The sequence below is a fragment of the Tasmannia lanceolata genome, unplaced genomic scaffold (assembly GCF_043159265.1).
Source record: "Tasmannia lanceolata isolate RefF3 unplaced genomic scaffold, GAP_Taslan_0.1 ptg000011l, whole genome shotgun sequence".
Lineage (NCBI taxonomy): Eukaryota > Viridiplantae > Streptophyta > Magnoliopsida > Canellales > Winteraceae > Tasmannia > Tasmannia lanceolata.
In genome coordinates this window covers 26,776,611-26,796,881 of record NW_027518688.1, presented here as the reverse complement: position 1 = coordinate 26,796,881, position 20,271 = coordinate 26,776,611, and the positions used below count along the sequence as shown (strand labels likewise).

The following is a 20,271-nucleotide window of genomic DNA, read 5'->3' as shown; positions in this document are numbered from 1 at the left end:
GAGACCCGACACGTCTTTTTCCTAATTTTTAGTATTTTGTTTACTCTCTCTTTACATTAATTGTTACTTTTTTTTGGGTGACCCGGCCTGTCTTTTCCTCAATTTATAACATGCTATTTATAGAAATGACATATTTGTCCCTCTTTTAATCTGTGACAGCCAGTTTTATTGTAAAAGAACAAGCAGAAATAGCCAGGTGATGGTTGTTCCAAGTAAAAGAAAAATGGGGAGAGGGAGGAGGTGAATATATCACTTTACTTTGTTTACCCCTCTTTGCATTATTATTTTTTACGTTCTGAGAGACCCAGCCTTTCGTTTCCTCCCCTCACTTCTTGTCAGACACCATCATCCTTCCCCGTCTCCCACCATCGTCTCCTTCTGTATGCAACCCTAACCCAAGTTTCTTATTTTTTTCACCTTTCTTGAGAAAATTCCTTAGCAACCACTAGTATCTCCGCTGATCTACTTTGCATCTTTTTCGTCTAAGGCGTCATTGCGGGATATGAGCACATGGGTTGATCTCTATTAACCTGGATACGAAGAGGAGCAACAATGGCAGATTTATGAAGATTGCAGCATGCATTTTGGCGGGACAAACTCTAACATTATATGGGAGTAGTGAGGCCCCCCTCAAGTAGAAGAAGCAAATCAATTTTCTCTCTCTTTTCTCTTTCGATTTGTTTTTTTTCCAACTCGGGTTGGGTTTGGTTGGCCTCAACCCGACCCAGCCCGAAAAAAAGTCGGGTCGTGTTGGGTTCGGGCTGAATTTTCCCAACCTGGCTGAGGGTTTGGGCAACCCTATCCAAGCGAAACCCAACATTTTTTTATGATTTTTTTTTTTTTGGTGGGTAAGCTTAAAAATCCGGGTTGGTTCGGGTCGGTCTCAACCCGACGCAAAGGCTCGTCTAGGTTGTCTTCCAGTCAGACGACTCTAACCATATAATTACTCCATAACCACACCAGCATTTCATAATTTCATTCGAGCCCCCGCGGCGAAGCTAACCACGGTTAAAAGACGGTCGACACAACAAACCAGGGTTAAATATCAGACCCAATAACACAACTACACAAGCATACTCTCTCCCCTCTCTCATGCCCCCAAGTTCGTTCTCTCCGCTCTCTCTCTGGCACTCTCCTTCGCCTTCCGCAACCCCTCTATTCCAATCTCCACCGTTGAAATGCAGAACCCTAATTCCTCTCCGATTAATCCTGACCGTCCGATTCTGCCATCTTAACCCCTTCATTCCCCGCCCCTTCTCGTTGCATGCACTCGCGAGGGCATAAATTCTGCAAACGGGATTCGTGGTTAGTTTGTGAGAAATTTTAGGGTTTCTAATCAACGAGTTTGGAATTGGATTTAGATTTAGATTTAGATTTAGAGTTTCTCTCGCCATGGCCCCTGGGCGTAAAAAGGGAGCAAATCGTTCTAAAGCAAAAAACCAGTTGAGTTTGGGGGATCTTGTTCTCGCGAAAGTTAAGGGTTTTCCGGCTTGGCCGGCCAAGGTATGATTTCTTACTCTTTTTTTCTGTTTTTGTTTTGATTGATTGATCACCAGTTTTATTTTTTCCTACTTAGCAATTTTCTTCTCATTTGTTCGTTCAATAACTGAAAAGGTAGGGTTTTGGTTATGGATTTCATGGGAATCGGTTGTTTATTAATTGCATCTTTCTTTCCCATAGTCATATATCTGGAATCTAGGTTTTAAGGGTTTGCTAGACTTTTTTTCCCTTTCTATATCCTTTTTCTGCTTTAATTCTCTGATTTAATCTCTGGTTTGGATGTACGAGAAAGTTCTTGATTTGTTAGTTGGATTTAGGGTCTCATTGTGTTTTATATATTTCCACAAAATTATGTTATGTGCATTTCTTATGATGTATGTGAGATGGATGTGATGTAGTTTTTATTTAGTTATTGCTGTAATTTTTATTTAGTTATGGTTTATGGGTTTTAGGGTAGTGGATGTTTGTGTTGCTTATGTGTCTTTTAAGTGGGAAAATGGGTAGTTCATGTGTAGTTAAACACTTAAACTACCTTTGTGTTTGTATTTAATTAGTTGTATTTCAAATGAAACGGAGAAAGAAGAAATTCACAGCACAAAGGAGACTTTGTTCTAGGAGAGTATGGTTCCTCTCGAATCGAGCCATTAGGAGGAGCCATTAGGAGGTCATGTTGCCTCGAATCAACCTCTCTCCCTCTTTTCTCTATTTTTATTTTGTTTATCTGCATTACGGCTGATTAGGCACGTAACAAAATTTCCCCACTCATTATCTTAGTTTCTCCGTTTTCATTTGGGTTTTGCTATTAGGGCACTCGTTAAGGTACATTGGGAACTTAATTTTGCAATCATTTTACATATGTATTGAGACTTTTACACATGTTTTGATTAAAAAAAGTCTCAATATAAAATTAAGTTTCCAATGCACCTTAACGCGTGTCTTCGTTAACAAAATCATTTCATTTTTTGGGGTGTGGCTTTTTCTTAATTTCGCTGGGATAATTCTTTTCATTTTTTTCTAAGCTAATGCTACCTTTTCTAACTTCCCATCTATTTGCATCTGTCAATGGTTGATGGTGTCTCATATTGTTTTTATTAATATTTGTTTGCAGATTAGCAGGCCTGAAGATTGGGACCGGTCGCCAGATCCTAAGAAATATTTTGTTCAGTTCTTTGGAACGGCTGAAATGTAAGTTTCCATTTATTGACTCCTTTAATACTTTTCGTTCGTAGAATGCTTAACTTAGACTTCACCATGTAGAATTTGATTGTACCTTTGCATCTGAAAATTTGTGCCTATTGGAAATCTTGCTTTTTAAAGTCTATTTTGCTTGGTTTTGTTAATAAAACAAAAGATAATGAGAACTATGACAATCTACTTGAAAGTATGAATTTTATCCTAACAAATCCCCTACAAATGTCTAAGCTAGTTGAGTCCTACCGAAGTTGCCCCAGAAGCACGTTTGTACTAGCCATTTCTATAACACTGGTTAAAATATTTGCATCTTCCAAAATTCTGATGACCCTCTCCTATATCCTTGGTAGATCGCGAAAGAATATGTTTGTCATAAGATGGCACGCTCAAGAAAAAGGGCCTGAAGGCCAATCATCCATGAAGCCACTGGTATAGGAGAGGATTATGTTTCTTGGACTCTAATGTTGGAGATGGCTACCAGTGGGAATTTGTATGTTGCTGCAGTCCTGCTGAGGTTATCCACTATAAAAGGAGGATTATACTCCATGGTTCACACTTGAAGCATTGCTACTTCCCATACGCAGCAATGCCCTATAAAAAGACACAACTAAGAAACGTCACCTACTCTTCCTCTTACACAACTTCTTATCTAATCCATTCCTAAGAATCTATGATTAGAAATCAACTAATTATCAAATCTTGTTTCTTGAATGCTCTATAAGTAAGTGTTGTTGTTGTTGACCATTCAAAAAAAAATGTTGTCAAATCTGAAAGTCTTTCACCTAAAGAATTCTTCCCAAGTATCGTTCCAAAATTACTCTGCCATGTTCCACCAAATATCATTCTAAAATGGATATAGGCCTAGACCTTTTATAGACCCCCAAGGATCCTAGGGCTTCCATGCCTTGCTAGGGTTTTCCTATCAATTAGGAAGCACGCGTTTACCCCCCATGACTTGGATGTTGCCTTAGGAAGTTGGGGGTGTAGTCTGACTCTATCTAAAAAAGGACTCTCTTAAACCTTGAAGCACACTAGACCTTCTACGTGCCCATTAACTCCATTGTAAAGGATTTAAGTGCTTGTTTGTTCAATGACAAATTGAATATTGTGTTTGAGAGAGAGAGAGAGAGAGAGAGAGAGAGAGAGAGAGAGAGAGAGAGAGAGAGAGAGAGAGAGAGAGAGAGAGAGAGAGAGAGAGAGAGAGGGCTTGAAGGGCAAATTGATATCCCTATTGAACCCAGAAACATCCGGGCTGGTGGTAGTACATTGGCAAGCATCCCTAACCTCCAGATCCAGTCAGTAGGCGATCGTATATCGTTGTCCCCGGAACCCTGTGAGCCAATGAACTGGACTCATGGAGCCGATTGACCAATATCTCATGTGCTTCCATGCATGGTGGATGATGCGACAACCGTTGTTTTGATTTTGCGCTTAGAGGTGCCTGAGAGTGTTCCCTCTATTTCCCCAAACGAGATAGGGTGGGGGGTTGAAGGTTAGAATCAACCCTCTAATATTCAGCCCCACTATAGATCGGAGGGTTAGGATCAACCTATGGAAATATTTTTTGGGGCACTACCTATTTAAGTCGTGGCCCATCTAATGGACGGTTTGGATCATCCTATGGTGCGGGCCATACTTGACTTTTAATAAAGTGAGGAGTGCGATCATCAAAATACAGTAGTGGTGATATCATCTCCCAAATTCTGTCATGTCAAAACACTATTAAATCCCAAAAGCTTGGTAAAAAAAATCTCATAATTAGGTCTCTAAATTTTCTTTTCATATAGTCAGGCACTGGTCAACACAGGCCTTTCAACAGACAATGATTTTCTTTTAAGCACATGTTGCATGTAATTTATGATGGTTGGATTCAAATTGCTTATGTTGGTTGGAAACTAGAATTTACTTGTTTTTAAATTTTGTCATTTTTCAATTATTTCACGCTTCCCCGTTGCTTCCCTGACCCTTCCCGCTTTCCCGAGGACCTTCGCTTCCCGCTTGTGCTTGAACCAACGACCGATCGTCAGATGAGATGATGACGGTATATGAAAGGAGTAACTTCTAGATTCAGCATGTTGGAATTATGAGGAGAAGATAGAGAACCTAGTAAAACCATAAGCAAGAAGAGAAGAGAAAATTTACCCAAACTCGTCAAAAAAAAAGGAGAAAAAGAAACAAGGACCCATATTAGAAAAACAGATGTGAGGCAGAAAAGAATGGAGAAAACCCTAAATGAAGAAAGATGAAAGACAAAATGGGTTTTCTTTGTTTTCCCATTGGAGAAATTTGCAGTGGAGATAAGATGAAGAAAATAATGTGAGATTCGAAATAGGGGCCGGCAAGAGTTGATGACGAAAGTGCTGACGAGACGATAACAAAGGCGAGGGATACTGTGGGTGTTTGTGGAGGTGGGTCTAGGAGTTAGAGTTCGCTGCAATAGAAAGATGGACCTAATATTTTTTTTTACAATTTTTAATGATTCGTTAAAAACCTTTTAAGGGTAAAATTGTATTTTTAGAGTCATATTAAAAGGCAATTGACGAGTCTGTTTTAAAAATGTTTTTGATTTGATTCGATTTGAAATGAGTTGTAAGATTTGAATCGTAAATCGTAAGATTTTCAAAATAATGGAGCTAACATTTTCCAATAATTTGTTAAGAGATTAATTTGTTCACAAATTTGGCATTTGACTGATATATTGAGTTATTAGTTTCCTTTTCTATGGATTTCATCAGTTTTTCAGCTTATTCCAGACCTGAAATCTTGTAGTAATATCTTCTTGCCCTGAATTTGTAAATATTATTGAAAGCGCAATTTTATTTTTTCATCTGCCTTTCCATTTTTTGAACTTCTGTCAGTTGCTTTCACATTTTAACAACTTGATGGAGCTGGTTTCTTTTTTCTTGTTGACAGTTCACTTAACCCGTTTAATTGCCTGTTTCTTCTTTTTTCATGCAGTGCTTTTGTTGCGCCAACTGATATTCAGGCATTTACTAATGAAGTGAAGAATAAGTTGTCAGCTCGGTGTCAAGGCAAGACTGTTAATTATTTTGCCAGTGCCTTCAAGGAGATTTGTGAGGCTTTTGAGGAATTACGACAAAAAAATTTAGGTGATTCTGCAGAGGATGTTGACATAACAGCCCTTGCTTGTGTGCCTTCATTAACTGATGGTGTACATGATAGCAAAAATGCGGAACCTCATAAAGTGGCTGAGTTAAAAGATGAGGTTGATACGCTTGAACAGGGGGAAAGTGTCAATAAGCGGGGCCCTGATGATGAGGTTCGTGGGTTGGAACGCTGTTCACGGACCCGCGGTGACCCTGTCTTTATCAATGTAAAGCAAAGTATTTCACATAATGTAGTACCTAAATCGTCTCCAGATTTGTCTGTTAAGAAAGGGAATAAAACATCCAATGAAGGTGCACACTTAACAAACAAAGGGACAGTTTCCATCACAAAGCACACTTCTAGTTCCAACCTGCTTAAGGGAGAGATTTCTTCTAGTACTCATCCTGACATTATTGGTGGAAATGGCGGGGAAATGATTCCTGAACATGCCAAGGCAGAGGGTCATCCAAAAGGCTTTGATGTTAGTAAAAGTGATGGTCTCTCTGATGTTGAGGAAGACCCCGAGGAAGACCCTCCTGCGTGTCTCGTTGATGATCAACATGAGGGTTCTCCACCATTGGCTTTGTCCTTTCGTGCTAAAACTTCTGGTGGTGGACACAAGGTAACAGTGAATGGTCATAGGTCAGCAAAGGTTGTTCGTAAACCAAAACGGGAGACTGCTGGTACGAGAGAATCATCTCCACATGCTTCAAAATCAGATACAGACGCCGGCATTGCAAAGAGAGGCACGAACTTGTCGAAAGCTAAGAAGCATTTGGAAGGAGCAGATAACTCCCATGGAGCTCGTTATCATAAGAAAGAAACATTAGACAATTCTGCAGAACAGGAATATGGCATTGCAAAGAGAGCCAAGAACTTGTCGAAAGCTAAGAAGCATTTGGAAGGAGCAGATAACTCTCATGGAGCTCGTTATCATAAGAAAGAAACATTAGACAATTCTGCAGAACAGGACAATGCCGAGGGTCTATCATCTGGAGATTGCAGGAAAAGGAAAGAGAGGACTCAGCTCAGTGATAGAAAAGATAAGAAAGCTATCCTTGAAGATTCACGTCCGGCCAAAAGATCAAGGCACGTGACTGGAGGTGATGGTTTGGCTGAGAGGTCAATTTTAGTTAGCAGAAAGAGTGATTCCACATGCTCTGCTGTTGTGGAAAATAAAGGAGATGAACCTTTTGAAAGTAAGACATCCACATCGTGTGTCAAAAATGAAAATTGTTTGGTATCAAGAACTGAAACATGTAGTGTTGGAAGTCATTTACCTGGTGACGAGGCTGTACTACCCCTTACGAAGCGCCGTCGCCGGGTATTGGAGGCAATATCTGATTGTGCCAGTAAAGCTTCTGGAGAGACACCTGAAAAAAGTTCCAAGCTAATGAAAAATGACAAATCGACTTCTAATTTCAATACGCCCTCCGATATTAAAGTCCATTCCAGGAGGAGATCATATTATCCACTTGATGATGTGGAGGATGGAGCAGAGTGTAGAACTCCAGTTCACAGAGGATCTGCGAGCATTTCGAATGTGGCAGCTTCAAATGTGTCAGATTCTGTTCACACTAACAATATGCACCAAGAAAATCCTAGCCATTCTCAATCAAATACTACAGATGTCATGGTTAGAAATTTTAGTCCAGAAGGACTTGATGACCGATCTTCCAATGATAGGATATCCCCTGTGAAAATTCTGAGCCAGTCCGTTTCGCCAAGTCCAAAGCAAACTAAAGAGAAGAAGCCAAAAAGAGGTACAGAAGCCAATGTTTCCCATAGTCCTGGGAAGCTAGAACCTCACAAATTATCTCCCAAGGAGGGTAAACCAACCATCCTTTCGCCAAACAACTCACTTGGGTTGGTTGATCCATTCAAGCAGGTTGAGCATAAAACCATCAAGCCCCATATTAAACCATTGGGTGCTGCTACAGTGAAGAAGGCCCCACCTGGGTCGTCCAAAGGTTCTAGTTTGGCTTCTGATAGCTTAAACCGTTCTCATAACCAAGTGATGACACAAAGGAATAAGCAATCTTCCTCATCTGACAAATTAAAGGTTACGACGAAGACCAATTTAAGGTCTGACATTGCTGGATCAGTGGAACCCAGTACTATAAGAGAGAGTTTGCTATGGGAACAGTATGTAGAACTTGTACTGTTTACTTTAAAAAAAATTTGCCCACTATTTGTTTGTCCTTGTGTATTTAATTTGAATATAACTCCCTTTTTCCTATTGCAGGTTTGATCTTGTTAAAGATGAGAAAGTTACTTCATCGACAGATTCTAAATTCACAGATTCTGTTAAGTCTATGAAGCATCTTATTGCAGCTGCTCAGGCAAAGATGAGACAAGCCCAATCTCAAACTCTACCCCATGACAATGCTATTCCCGCTTTTATTTCCACCCCGGGCTCGCCTGTGGGCCAGGGGACGAGTCCCAGCCATGTTTCTGTGATTCTGCCTTCCTCATCTGGCATTGATATACAACAGGATACGAAGGGGTCCTATGGCCATACTTTAGCTTCCCCATCTGGTCATTTCCGTCAGCTTTTATTACAACATGATATAGATCCTGAAGGATATGAGGAGGGTGGAGTTAGTCCAGAATACCGAGCACATGGGGGTTCATTGAGTGGTGGTACTGAAGCCGCTGTTGCTCGTGATGCTTTTGAAGGAATGATAGAGACTTTGTCTAGGACAAAAGAAAGTATTGGGCGTGCAACCCGCCTTGCCATAGACTGTGCCAAGTATGGCATTGCCAGTGAGGTGTGCTTATTAACATTGCAATTTTATTTATCTTGTTCCTTATCCTTTCTCATCATTTTAAATTGCCTCTTTGTTAAAAGTTAAAACTACACAGTATTTAAAAGTACTCACATGAGAAGTTAATATTCACCCCCATTTTGTCTGTGATTTGATTGTTGAACAACAGTTACCGATTCCAATAATGTTATAACCTTTCCGTGTAATAACTTGTAGCGAAGTTTTGAAATGTAATATGATGTATAGCTTGTAGCAGCTACAATGTTGAAATGTTAAAACGTTGCGCTTTATTTGGGCTCGGCTAAACTGGTTTTAGCAGCTGTCTTGTTTTTTTTCCTTGAATGGGAATGAGAAATGGCAAACTGAAAAAGTAACGGTCCCGAATATACTGAGATGGGAAAATAGAAAACAAAGCAAACAAAAACTAGGTAAAAATATGTCGAAAACCAAAAGAATAACTATGGAGGGAGAAGATCGAAAAGCTCAAGGAGAGTCCTATCTATTATGGAATGGGCCAGCCAATAGGCATCACTATTAATAGACTAGCAAACATGCTGAAACTGCACTGGGTGGCCCTCTAATGCACTCTTGGATTTCTTTGATTGCATCGGTGAGTCTCCAATGGTAGGAACAACTTCGATTCGTCCATCAGATTGCATTTAAGGAATCACCTTCAACAATGAGATGACCAATATCACTAGGATCAACCAGACGAGGACCATGCAAGAAAGCTATTACTTCCGCATCATTCGAATCCTTTATTCTGATAGGTCTAGAGAAAGCCCACTTAGTAGTACCTGAATCATCGAAGTTAAGTTCTACAATCGAAGTTATGAGTTGCACTTCAGCATTCCAACATCAGGAGGGGTCCAACGAGTAGGAAAGGATGGATTCTCATGGCTGTTATGGATCTCACACCAGAAAGGCCTTAGATCATGATTGGAAACACCCCTAAATCATGGAAGGAATCCCTCCCTCCCTGAAAAAAAAAACAAAAACAAAATATTGGTCTTCGAAATAGCTTGCCAAAAGATACAGTGGGTCCCTCTGGATTTGTCTATGAAGATGCGATTCTTCTGTTCTTTCCAAATCACCCTGATTGTAGCCGAAAAAAGCCAACCTCCATAAATTTCTACCTTTTAAAGGCCATGGGGCGAAGATTTGACATCCAGATGCGAACTAGATCATCACTGCTTGTGTGTGACTAGATCAACGAAAGGACTCCCCAACTTGGACTTCCAGACGTGAACTAGATCATCACTGTTTACCTCACTGGTCTTCTTTCGCCCTTCAGCAACTGTCGTGGTTCAGGTACATCAATTTTCACTTGTTTTGATGTGGTTCTTTTTGTGCTTAATTTGTATTTGAAATACAAAATGAATAAACCTTTTTGTTTCTATAATCTTGTGAGACCTTTTGTTTCAGATAGTTGAATTCGCTTCTTTCAATGTGTTTTTCTTTGTACCCATTTCTTTTCTTCTTAGCTCTTATAAACTTGCAATGACATTTACAGAACTCTTTTTGTGTAATTTTCCCAAGGGGAATGTCTTGTATTCGTTTCAGATTGGTGATGAAAAGTCTAAATAAAGATAATTCTGAGCTATGGAATTGTTCCAAAGTTCATTCAATCCCTTCTCGTAAATCTGTACTAAATTCCTTTATTGTAACATAATTCTTTCATCAACAAGAATTTCATTTAATCCTCGGTGATAATTACCATTATGCCCATCTAATCATATTGAACCATTGCAGTTTATCTCTGTGAAGATGATATCTGAAAGCTATTTTACTTGCCATCTGCTAATAATTGGTGGTTGTGGAGTGTCATATGAGACACCATATTACAACTGGTTTCTTCAGTAGGAACATTCTGATGGTCTGTTACATAATTACTAAAATTGCCAAGTAAAGCACAAAACAAGGTTCTCAAGAAGCTGTTGTGACTCCTGGTTTGCCTTTGTTTCTAAATCTTTGGGATGGTTCAATATAAGGAGCAAGAAATGCTTGTCAAAAAACCCACAACCCTGTTAAAATTCAAAATATTGCAATATAGAATTCAGATTTCTTTGTGAAAGAAGTAACATTAAATAAGTTAAGATTACTGCCGTCTTGTGTTGGTTTGATACCTGTTCCTTGTGTTGAATTTACTCTGCATTGGCAATGTGCACTCCTCTGTTGTGTTGAATTTACTCTGTGTTGGCAATGTGCAATGCTTGATTGCACACAGGTTGTGGAACTCCTCATTCGGAAGTTGGAGAATGAACCCAGTTTTCATCGTAGAGTTGACCTGTTCTTTCTTGTGGATTCTATCACACAATGTTCACATAGTCAAAAAGGTATGTACATTTGAAAGATTGCTGTAACTTTGAACTTGTGGTGGTTTTTTTCTTTTATTCCTTATTCATCGCTACTTTTGGATCTCAGTATTACCCATGACTGTATAGTGTATGTTCTCTCTGCAGAATGTGTTTCTTGATCAAATATGAATTTTAAGTACCACCATGGTTTTAAATTTCGTCCGAAATACCGAAATTTCAGATTTCGGTTGGGACCGAAACCGAAATGCACAAAACCAGAAATTTCGGATCTTGTCCAAATTTCAGAAAAAAATGATTCTTAAAAAAAATGTACTGGTAATTTCGGCTGAATTTTCTGATTAAAAATGAAATTCAATTTTTTTTTTCCAAATTTTGGCCGAAATTTCGGTTTTGGCCAAGGCCGGGACCGAAACCGAAATTTAAATCCATGAGTAATACTAATCAACAATCTGCAAACATTAGCTCCATATTTTGTGCCATGACCACTGTTCTATTCAATTGCTTTGGTGGAGTTGTGGTTGCAGTTCATATACTCATTCTTCGAGTTTTTATGATTTAAAAAAAATTGGATCCATATCAATAATTTCACTATCCGTTTCATGTCTGTTTGATATTTCTTTAGGCATTGCTGGAGCCTCATACATTCCTACTGTACAAGCAGCATTGCCACGCCTTTTAGGTGCTGCTGCTCCACCCGGGGCTGGTGCTCGCGAGAACCGTCGCCAATGTCACAAGGTAATAATATTTCTGTTGGTTGTAAAACGATCTCTTTAGCCTCGGGGAGATAACCACTTCTCCTTCTCAGGTTTTGAGGTTATGGCTTGAGCGGAAAATCCTACCGGAATCGCTCCTTCGACGCTACATGGATGACATTGGAGTTTCGAATGATGATATGACTGCTGGATTTTTTCTTAGACGCCCATCTCGTGCTGAGCGTGCCGTGGACGATCCAATAAGAGAAATGGAAGGCATGCTTGTTGATGAGTATGGGAGGTGTGTGTTACTTTTTATATTTTCCACTTTTGTTCCGGTGCCTTTATTTTGCCTTTCCCCTCCTGGCTAGATGGTATGAGTTCATATTGGACTAGCTAGAGGATGAGCTTCTGCAAAGGGTTCACTCTTTTTTTCTTTTTGAATGGTTCAAAGGGTTCCCTTCTTGTCCTGAAAATTTCAGTGTGGACACTTAATTTTATGGGCAACAATGGGACTGGAGCCCATGACCTTCCCTTACCAGAGGATGCTCTTTATCACTAACATGAGGGCATTTTCTAGGTGGTACGAGTTCATGTTGGACTAGCTTGAGGATGAGCTTCTGCAAAGGGTTCACTCTTTTTTTCTTTTCGAATGGTTCAAAGGGTTCCCTCCCTGTCCTGAAAATTTCAGTGTGTACACTTAATTTTATTGGCAACAATGGGACTAGAGCCCATTACCTTCCCTCACCAGAGGATGCTCTTTATCACTAACATGAGGGCATTTTCTAGGTGCCTGGTTTTTCGTATCACCCTTGTTTTGAATGTGCATTTTTCTAAGTTTTAATTACTCCCTCTCTAGCGAAGACGAGAGATGGCTGCTTGGCCAACTAGAACAAATCCCTGCTCATCAACCTCTCGCCACCGAGCGTTTTTCGACCCTGTTTTCGAGGAATGGGGTTTTTACTAGTTATTCATATTTCATACACAACATCTAGCTTTCTTGTTTTACAAGCTATTGAACATGAAGGTCTATTACATAACTGACTTTTTCCTTGACTTTTTTGGTAATTTTTTCAGCAATGCAACATTTCAGTTGCCTGGATTTTTATCTTCTCATGTATTTGAAGATGAAGATCTTCCCAGCAGTTTATGCAAGGATACTGGTGTTGAATCACCAATGGAACCTGCCAGTGCTTTAGAGGAGCCAGACACATGTGCTGTCACTCCAAGTGATAGGCGCCACCACATTTTAGAGGAGGTGGATGGAGAGCTTGAAATGGAAGATGTATCAGCGCCGTCTAAAGATGAAAGAGCCGTAACTGGGAATGGTTCCGATAGAATTTCTGAATCAGTGTCTAATAGTCTTACTGAGCTACCACCTCTACCTTTGGGTTCTCCGCCATTACCTTTAGATTCTCCACCCCCACCCCCACCCCCACCATTTCCTCCTTCACCCCCTCCACCCCCTCCGCCATTATCTCCAACACCACCTCCACCACATCTGCCACCTCCACCTCTACCATCACTTCCACCTCCACCATCAATGCCGCCTCCGCCGCTGCCTCCTTCCACTTCACCACCATTTGTGTATCATCCTTCTGCATCTCAAGAATATCGTGGGACCCCAAGTGTAAGTCTCGAGTCTATTTGTTTGGGTTTTCTTTCATCGGTATAAATGTTACAGTCTCCGAATTTTGTTCACAGGGAAACCAAGTTTGGCAAATGAGTGGAGATGCTCCTCTTCAGGGCAACGTTAATTCTGCCTTGAAAAGAGAGATGGTTCCTCGGCTGTCACCTTCTTTTGGGACGACAGGGATTGGCCATACACAGGATGTGCCTGGCTATGGTTCCTCGAGATCATTCGAACATGGTCATAATGACGTGTATTTACGGCCACAATCTTTTTATTCCAACCAACAGTTTCAACCGGCTAGTGCACCTTTCCAACAGAGACCTTACCAACCCATTCCCACCGCACAACCACCATCCAATCATTTATCATATGTGAAGCCCACAGTCCAACAACATGCACAGCAACCATACCATCCTTACTCTTCACAATCCATTCCTAATGGACGGAGGAAATATGTCACTGATGATTATTGGAGGGCTAGTCCCGATAATCAGCATGGTGTTTGGGTGGCTGGAGGGAGGACGCCATCATTTTCTGCTGCACCTTTTGTCCAGGAAGGTATGTGGTGTCTCTTCTAATTGAATGTCACAGATCTCCAGAATTGTTCATGCGAAGAAAACTTATCGACCTTTTCTTCAACATAATAAATTAAGACCAAAATATGCGTGATATCATTTTTAGATCCAGGTGTATATTGTTCTCCATTGATGATTGGCATATGTTTGCGATACTAGTCTTCCTTCAGGAGAGAACTGTTCTAAAAATTTTTATCGCAGGATTCTTCCGTTCACCCATGGAAAGACCATTCCCTAATCCTACAGGTTATCAACTTCCTGTACATCACCCTCTTGCATCCGGAGTTCAAATTCCAGGTTGGCATTGACTTGCACTGCTGTTCTAGAGTTTCTGTTATTTTCCGGTTAAACATTATTGATGATTTGGTGTTTGTAGTTCCTCCAAGTCATGGCGTGACCCAGATCTTACCGTGCAGACCAGATATCTCTGCTCTTAATTGTTGGAGACCAGCTTAAGAGTTATTCTCAAATATAGTTTTGAATTTTGGTGAGATTTTCTATTTTGTTGATAAAGTAATTATGCCTTTCCATTCTTTTCCATCTCCTGAAAATTTTAAGGAAGTTGTTGGTTGCTCACGTTTTTCTTACTGAAACTTCACTAGTTATTTTATAGAGGAATGATAGAATGAAGGGTGTCCTTGCAAAAACCAACTTCAAGGGTGCCCCCATTGGTCAGTTTTAGCAAAAGTCAAAGCCGTTTCCATTTTTTGCTGCACCATCCACTTTTTTCGGCGCCATCTTAAATGCACTTTGATGAAACTGACCAATCGGGTCGCCCTCGAAAGTGGTTTTTGCAAGGGCGCCCTTCATTATATCCTTCTTCTATTTTATAACCTCAAATTGTTGGACTAACAAGTACTTCTGTTATAGGCAGGCGGGGTTACACTTTGAATTGTATGCTTGCATCCCATACTTTTTCAGAAGGAGCGGTTTGTCTCGACTTTCAAATTGCCCGATGCACTAGATGATGGTGTTGAGATCTTACGGATACACTTGGCAGGATTGTGTATATTGTAAATTTTCCTGACAACTGCATCCAACAGACATCACTGCCAAGTGTAAGTCACGCACTTTGCATTTTTGTGATTAGTAATTTTGTATCTTTTGTGATTGAGGCACTATGATGTTGCATGATGAATTTTGGTTAGAAATGGTGATACATGAAAAAACCAATCTAATGGATGTGTTAGAACCAGGATATGCATTATATTATACTCAAAAAAAATCCATGGGTAGAAAAGCAAGATAAGCATGGGACAGAAAACTAAATTGTTTTTATGATACAATCTCATTGGGCATAATTTAGCAGTGTTTTAGTGCTGCGTACAATTTTACTTGCATTATCGATGCCATTTCACTATTCTAAAGTCCGGTTGTTTTACAAGAAATGCTTGGAATAAAAGAAAGACTTATTAATGGGGAGTATTGAAATATTAATGCGTCTGTTGAAGGATCATACAAAGAATAGATGTCTCACGTGAATGAGATAGAATCAATTTGCAGCTAGCTTGAGTCGAGCAGTCAGATGATTCGAATGATGGGAAAATTCCTATTTTATTCTAAAGTCCGGCCATTCTCTATACTTGTTGTCTTCTGGTGCCATGTTAATTGAAGACTTTTAGTGTGGAAGTTCTCAGGATATTGTGGAACTTAGGGACAATGTCTGCTGCTCGGTCTGCCTCTTGACTCTCTGGTGTATTTATCTTTTCTCCACTTATTATAACAGATGCCATTGTTTTTAAAATTTGAAAACAGGACTCAACTCAAATGATCAAATTTGAGTCAACTTGGCTGAGTCACTTAGACTGGACATAAAGAACTCAAGAAAATTTTTCTATGAATTACCTTACACATATATTTACAATTTTTTTTTTGCAAATATAACACAACTTTATTTAGAAATAAAGAAATTACAAAGGCAAATCATTGGGCAACAAAGGCCTTGAATTCATCTAAGATCTAGCCACTAGTAATTTTGCTAACTCATCAGCGAGGTCATCACCATTGTTTCAAAAATGTTATGATTTACGATTCAATCAAATCTTATGGATTTCGATTTGAATCCCATGATTGAATCTTAATATTTTTGAATCTTGCGAATTTTTTTAATGAAATCTTAGGATTCGATTGTAAATCGTATTCCTAATTGAGTTTTGTATAAAATAAAATCGGATTTTCTTTCGAAAGACCCAACTTTTTTTTTGCATTAGAAGAAACCTTCAAAAACCCTCTAGTGAGAAGAAACAAAAACAGAGAAGGATGAGGGGTTCGAACGAATCCGACCAGTTTGAACCAGTCATGTGCAATGCATGTGCTTGAGGACATTACTTGCCTCTAGGTGAGTGGTGACTATAATGAGGACAACATAGATGGCTTATCCATTTTTTTTTTAATAATTGATACTCATCATTTGATGTTTGAGACTTTGAGAATTGATATGACATTACGTCTACGATTATTTTTAAGATTACTAACCCATATGCAAGGGTTTGGATGAGAAATAAATTATTAGTATGTGACAAGTTTGTTAGCAAACAATTCCTATTAAAATATTGAATAACTAATCATAGCAATTTCTATTTAAATTAATGGATTTGGATGAAAAATAAATAATTGGCTGAACTTTGATGGATCTAGCATTGGCAATCTAGGCCCCTCAGGAATAGGTGGCCTCCTTAGAGATGCGGTGGGGGCTACAATTTGGGCGTTCTTTGGTCCAATTGGTTCTGCTGATTCAAACGAGGCGGAAGTTAAAGCGGCTCTTCAGGGCATAATGTCTGTTGAGTCTCTTGATTTCTCCAAGATTATAGTGGAGGGCGATTCGCTTAACGTTATTGGGTTGTTGAAGGGAGGTGAATCCTACCCTTGGAGATTTGCTCGTTGGATTGATGAGATCAGAGATCGCAATGGTAGGTCGGAGGTAATTTTCCAGCATGTGAAAAGGTCCGCCAATTCTGATGCGGATAGACTTGCCAGGGATGGATTCTCAAGACAGGTGTTAGAGCTTTTTGATTTCCTTCCTCTTGAGAGTTTTGTTTTTAGATTTTTCTTGGTTGTTTTTATTGGTGTATCTCTCTTATTCCTGACTTTCTTGGTCAGTCTTGTACATTCCCTCTTTCTTCTTTATATATTAAATACTTTACCATTCAAAAATAAATAAATAATTGGCTATTTTTGTTTGAATGGCCGCCGATTTTATTGCTAAAAGCACCAAGATGGTCAGAAACAAAGGATACAATAGAAACAATAAATAGAAGCTTAAAGCTACTATAAAATTGGATGAGTCAAGGTTGGAGGGAATCAAATGCCAAGATTTCTTTAGAGACTCTTTCTCTAGTTAGGCTTTCCGCCGCCTTGTTGGCGGAGAGGCGAACATGCTGAAACACCATAGAAGAGGAAGTCATCCAATCAAACATTTCATCAAATAGTCTGTCAAATCACCAAGGGTGATTTTGTATTTGTGTTACCCCTTTAGCCACCGAATAATGTTCAAAAGAGTCCCCTTCAACTACCACATTTTCCAATTGGTCTCTCACCAGAATCTTTAAGCCTTGATGAACTGCCGTCACCTCAGCCTCCGTAGCATCGACTACTCCTATGGGGCCAGCAAAGGCCCACATGACCTCCCCAAACTCATTTCTCTAAGGACACCGGCAATTCCTTTCGGACCTGGATTCCTCAAGCTAGATCCATCAAAGTTAAACTTCACAAAGCCCGGTGCCGGGGGAGCCCACTCTTGAATTGCTTTTTGCTTCATTATTATTGGATTTTTGTATATATAATTTAATATATACATAAATCATAATGAATCATACGATTTACGATCCGATGTGATTCGGCCCCTGAGCCCACTCTTGAATTGCTTTTTGCTTCATTATTATTGGATTTTTTATATATTTTTTAATACATGCATAAATCAGAATGAATCATACGATTTACGATCCTATATGATTCGGCCCCTATTGCTATTTATGTTTCGATTCTGATTTTCAAAACATTGGTTAGCACTCTTCAGGATGTGAGAAAAACAATCTCTCTCCTTCTCATGATCACAACGCCACATATCTCGTCAATAAATCTAGCCCGCCTCCACAAATCTGAACTGGTCCCGTGCACCCATGATATCACATTAGATGAATCTCCCTCCGCCTCATGATCACAATGTTGTGTTGAATCGCACCTAATTTGAGGTAATTATTTTTTTCCTGAAAGAGTGTTCTCTAAGAGCGCGAGCCTTGGCGCAATGGTAAGGTTGCTCCATTAGTCCATTGTGACATGGTGGTCACGGGTTCGAGTCACGAAATCAGCCTCTCTGCAAAGGGCTGCGTACATCTAGCCCTCCCCAGAACCCGCAATAGCGGGAGCCTTGTGCACTGGGCCGCCCTAAAAGAGTGTTCTCTCTTTTTGATAATGCCGAGGGAGAGCGATTAAAAAAAGTGTATATAAAAGTTAAAACTCATCTTATGTTTTACATGAAACTTATGTGGATCTTTTTCCAAAAATCTTTACATTAAATCTACGTGAATAAAAATGTGAAACTATAAATCAGTAAAACTTGTAATTCTAATCATTCATAAAGTCTTCTTTACGATTTATACTCCTACTTATATTAACCCTTCTTCCCTAACCTATTATAACACTACTCTTTCTATACACTTCTTGTTCGCTTCCAATGAGGCTTCATTCTGGCTTTCAATGACGTTTCTCACAAGTTTCCTCTCTAATTTTAGAGCTTTTTGCTTTCTGCGTTTTCTCTTTTCTAAAATCGTCGCTTCTTGCTCTCGCTTCCTGCATCGCTTCTCGCACTCGCTTCCCACTTTGGCAACCATGGTGCACCCACTTCCAATGTCAGAAGTAGGGTGGGATGTGGACATGTTTCATTTGGCCCCTAATGTTACTATGACACGAAGTTTGTTGACATGTTTTTGCAACTTAGGAAGTCTCTTGTCACGAGCACGTGACATGAAAAGCTTTGTGTTGTCGTCTTTCAGGTTGCACCAACACAATTCCAGCCTTATATAAGGTTATGTATTATTTTCATAGCATGTCTTGCATGTTAATGATATGATTTTCATATATCTAATTATAATTTAGTGTAATATTTTTGGTGCAGTTTATTTGTTCATGAACTTCTTGTTTCTATAGATTTAGGCTATGCTTTGGAGGTGGATTTCATTTTATTTCTTCTGTTTGAGACTGAGCTACAAGTTAGGTTGCTCTTTCTTTTTTTTTCACATTATTAGATTGCTCTCTTTTTTCACATTATTAGATCGCTCTTTTTTTCGCATTATTCTCTTGGGAAGCTTTCATTGTGAAAGCTGATATAAACATTACTTAAAAAAGTTAGATTGCTCTCTCTCTCTCTCTCTCTCTCTCTCTCTCTCTCTCTCACACACACACACACACACACACACACACTCTCTCTCTCTCTCTCTCACACACACACACACACACACACACACACTCTCTCTCTCTTTTTCGCATTATTCTCTTGGGAAGCTTTCATTGTGAAAGCTGATATAAACATGGCTTAAAAAAAGCATATTCATGGTTGTCTCTCTCTTTTTTTATTTCTTGGATTATCTTAAGTAGTAATAGTGCTCTTTTTGTGTGGTTCAACTCTTGGAGTTGGTCACTTTATATATCACATAGTATCCGGTGAAAAGAGACTTCTGCTTGCAGAATAATATGCTGTCTGATCCTGTACTAAGGGCCTATTTGTTTTAGATTATTACAACCGATTGTGGAGTCCCCAACCAATTATTGGACTCAAATTTAGTGCAATTTTCGGTCCAATAATCGGTTGGGGACTCCACAATCAGTTGTCATAATCTAAAACAAACAGGGCCTTAGAAAGAGCTGTTACAGATTTTGGCAACAACAATGATGATTTTATGAAACAAAATCATTTATATGATTTCAGGTTGGGAACCAATCAAGGAGTAGCAACGTCTTCCAGCTGATAGAAGTGCTGCAATTGTAGAGGTAAATTTTAGAAACTGTGGGTCTCATAGTAGAAGATTCATATTTTAACTTTGGGAAATAGTGTGAACTTTATTTTAAGGAAATTTTTGGGAAATCTTCCCTAGTGTTTCTTATTGTGTTAAAAGCTATACTTATACAGAAGCTTCATATGAGTGCCATTGTTCATTCTTTTCTAGCTGCTAATTTCTAATTAAAATGATTAATTTTGATTGGTATTCGATGACAAGTCACTGGTTAAGTGTTAATCAAGCATGATGAGAAAAAATAGGAAACACACAAGGATTAATGCTGTATACTGTCTAGGTTCCAAATCTATAGCAGGCACATTTTTTATATTTAATGATGAAATGTATAATGCATGCATATTTGCCACAAATTCAAGCACCAGTTTGTGTTACTTTTATTTATCCATTTAAATTATTTTTTGGTGCTCCTGTGATTAATATGTGAAACTGCATTCATGCTGATCTGTAGTAAATTGTATTTATTATCAAATTAAAT

General features: G+C 39.2%; 1 protein-coding gene across 2 annotated transcripts; it reads left to right on the top strand.

Moving 5' to 3' along the window:
* The first annotated feature begins 818 nt into the window (after positions 1-818).
* On the top strand, positions 819-19,945 carry LOC143886846 (ENHANCER OF AG-4 protein 2-like). Of its 2 annotated transcripts, none has more exons than XM_077391000.1 (13): positions 819-1,503; positions 2,609-2,685; positions 5,650-7,944; positions 8,045-8,570; positions 10,795-10,903; positions 11,508-11,620; positions 11,691-11,878; positions 12,655-13,207; positions 13,282-13,768; positions 13,987-14,082; positions 14,162-14,272; positions 14,660-14,843; positions 19,709-19,945. In XM_077391000.1, the coding sequence occupies exons 1-11, from the start codon at positions 1,393-1,395 to the stop codon at positions 14,239-14,241; spliced, it is 4,635 nt and encodes a 1,544-aa protein (XP_077247115.1). In that variant the 5' UTR covers positions 819-1,392; the 3' UTR covers positions 14,242-14,272; positions 14,660-14,843; positions 19,709-19,945. The 2 variants fall into 2 exon arrangements, with proteins under 2 accessions (XP_077247115.1, XP_077247114.1); XM_077390999.1 differs by having other exon boundaries at positions 820-1,503; positions 14,656-14,843.
* Positions 19,946-20,271: the final 326 nt, after the last annotated feature.

Coding starts and splice junctions, on each gene's coding strand:
- LOC143886846 (XM_077391000.1), top strand. CDS start 1,393: ATGGCCCCTGGGCGTAAAAAGGGAGCAAATCGTTCTAAAGCAAAAAAC. Junction 2,686..5,649: donor TTCTTTGGAACGGCTGAAAT/GTAAGTTTCCAT, acceptor TTTTTCATGCAG/TGCTTTTGTTGCGCCAACTG. Junction 7,945..8,044: donor GAGAGTTTGCTATGGGAACA/GTATGTAGAACT, acceptor TTCCTATTGCAG/GTTTGATCTTGTTAAAGATG.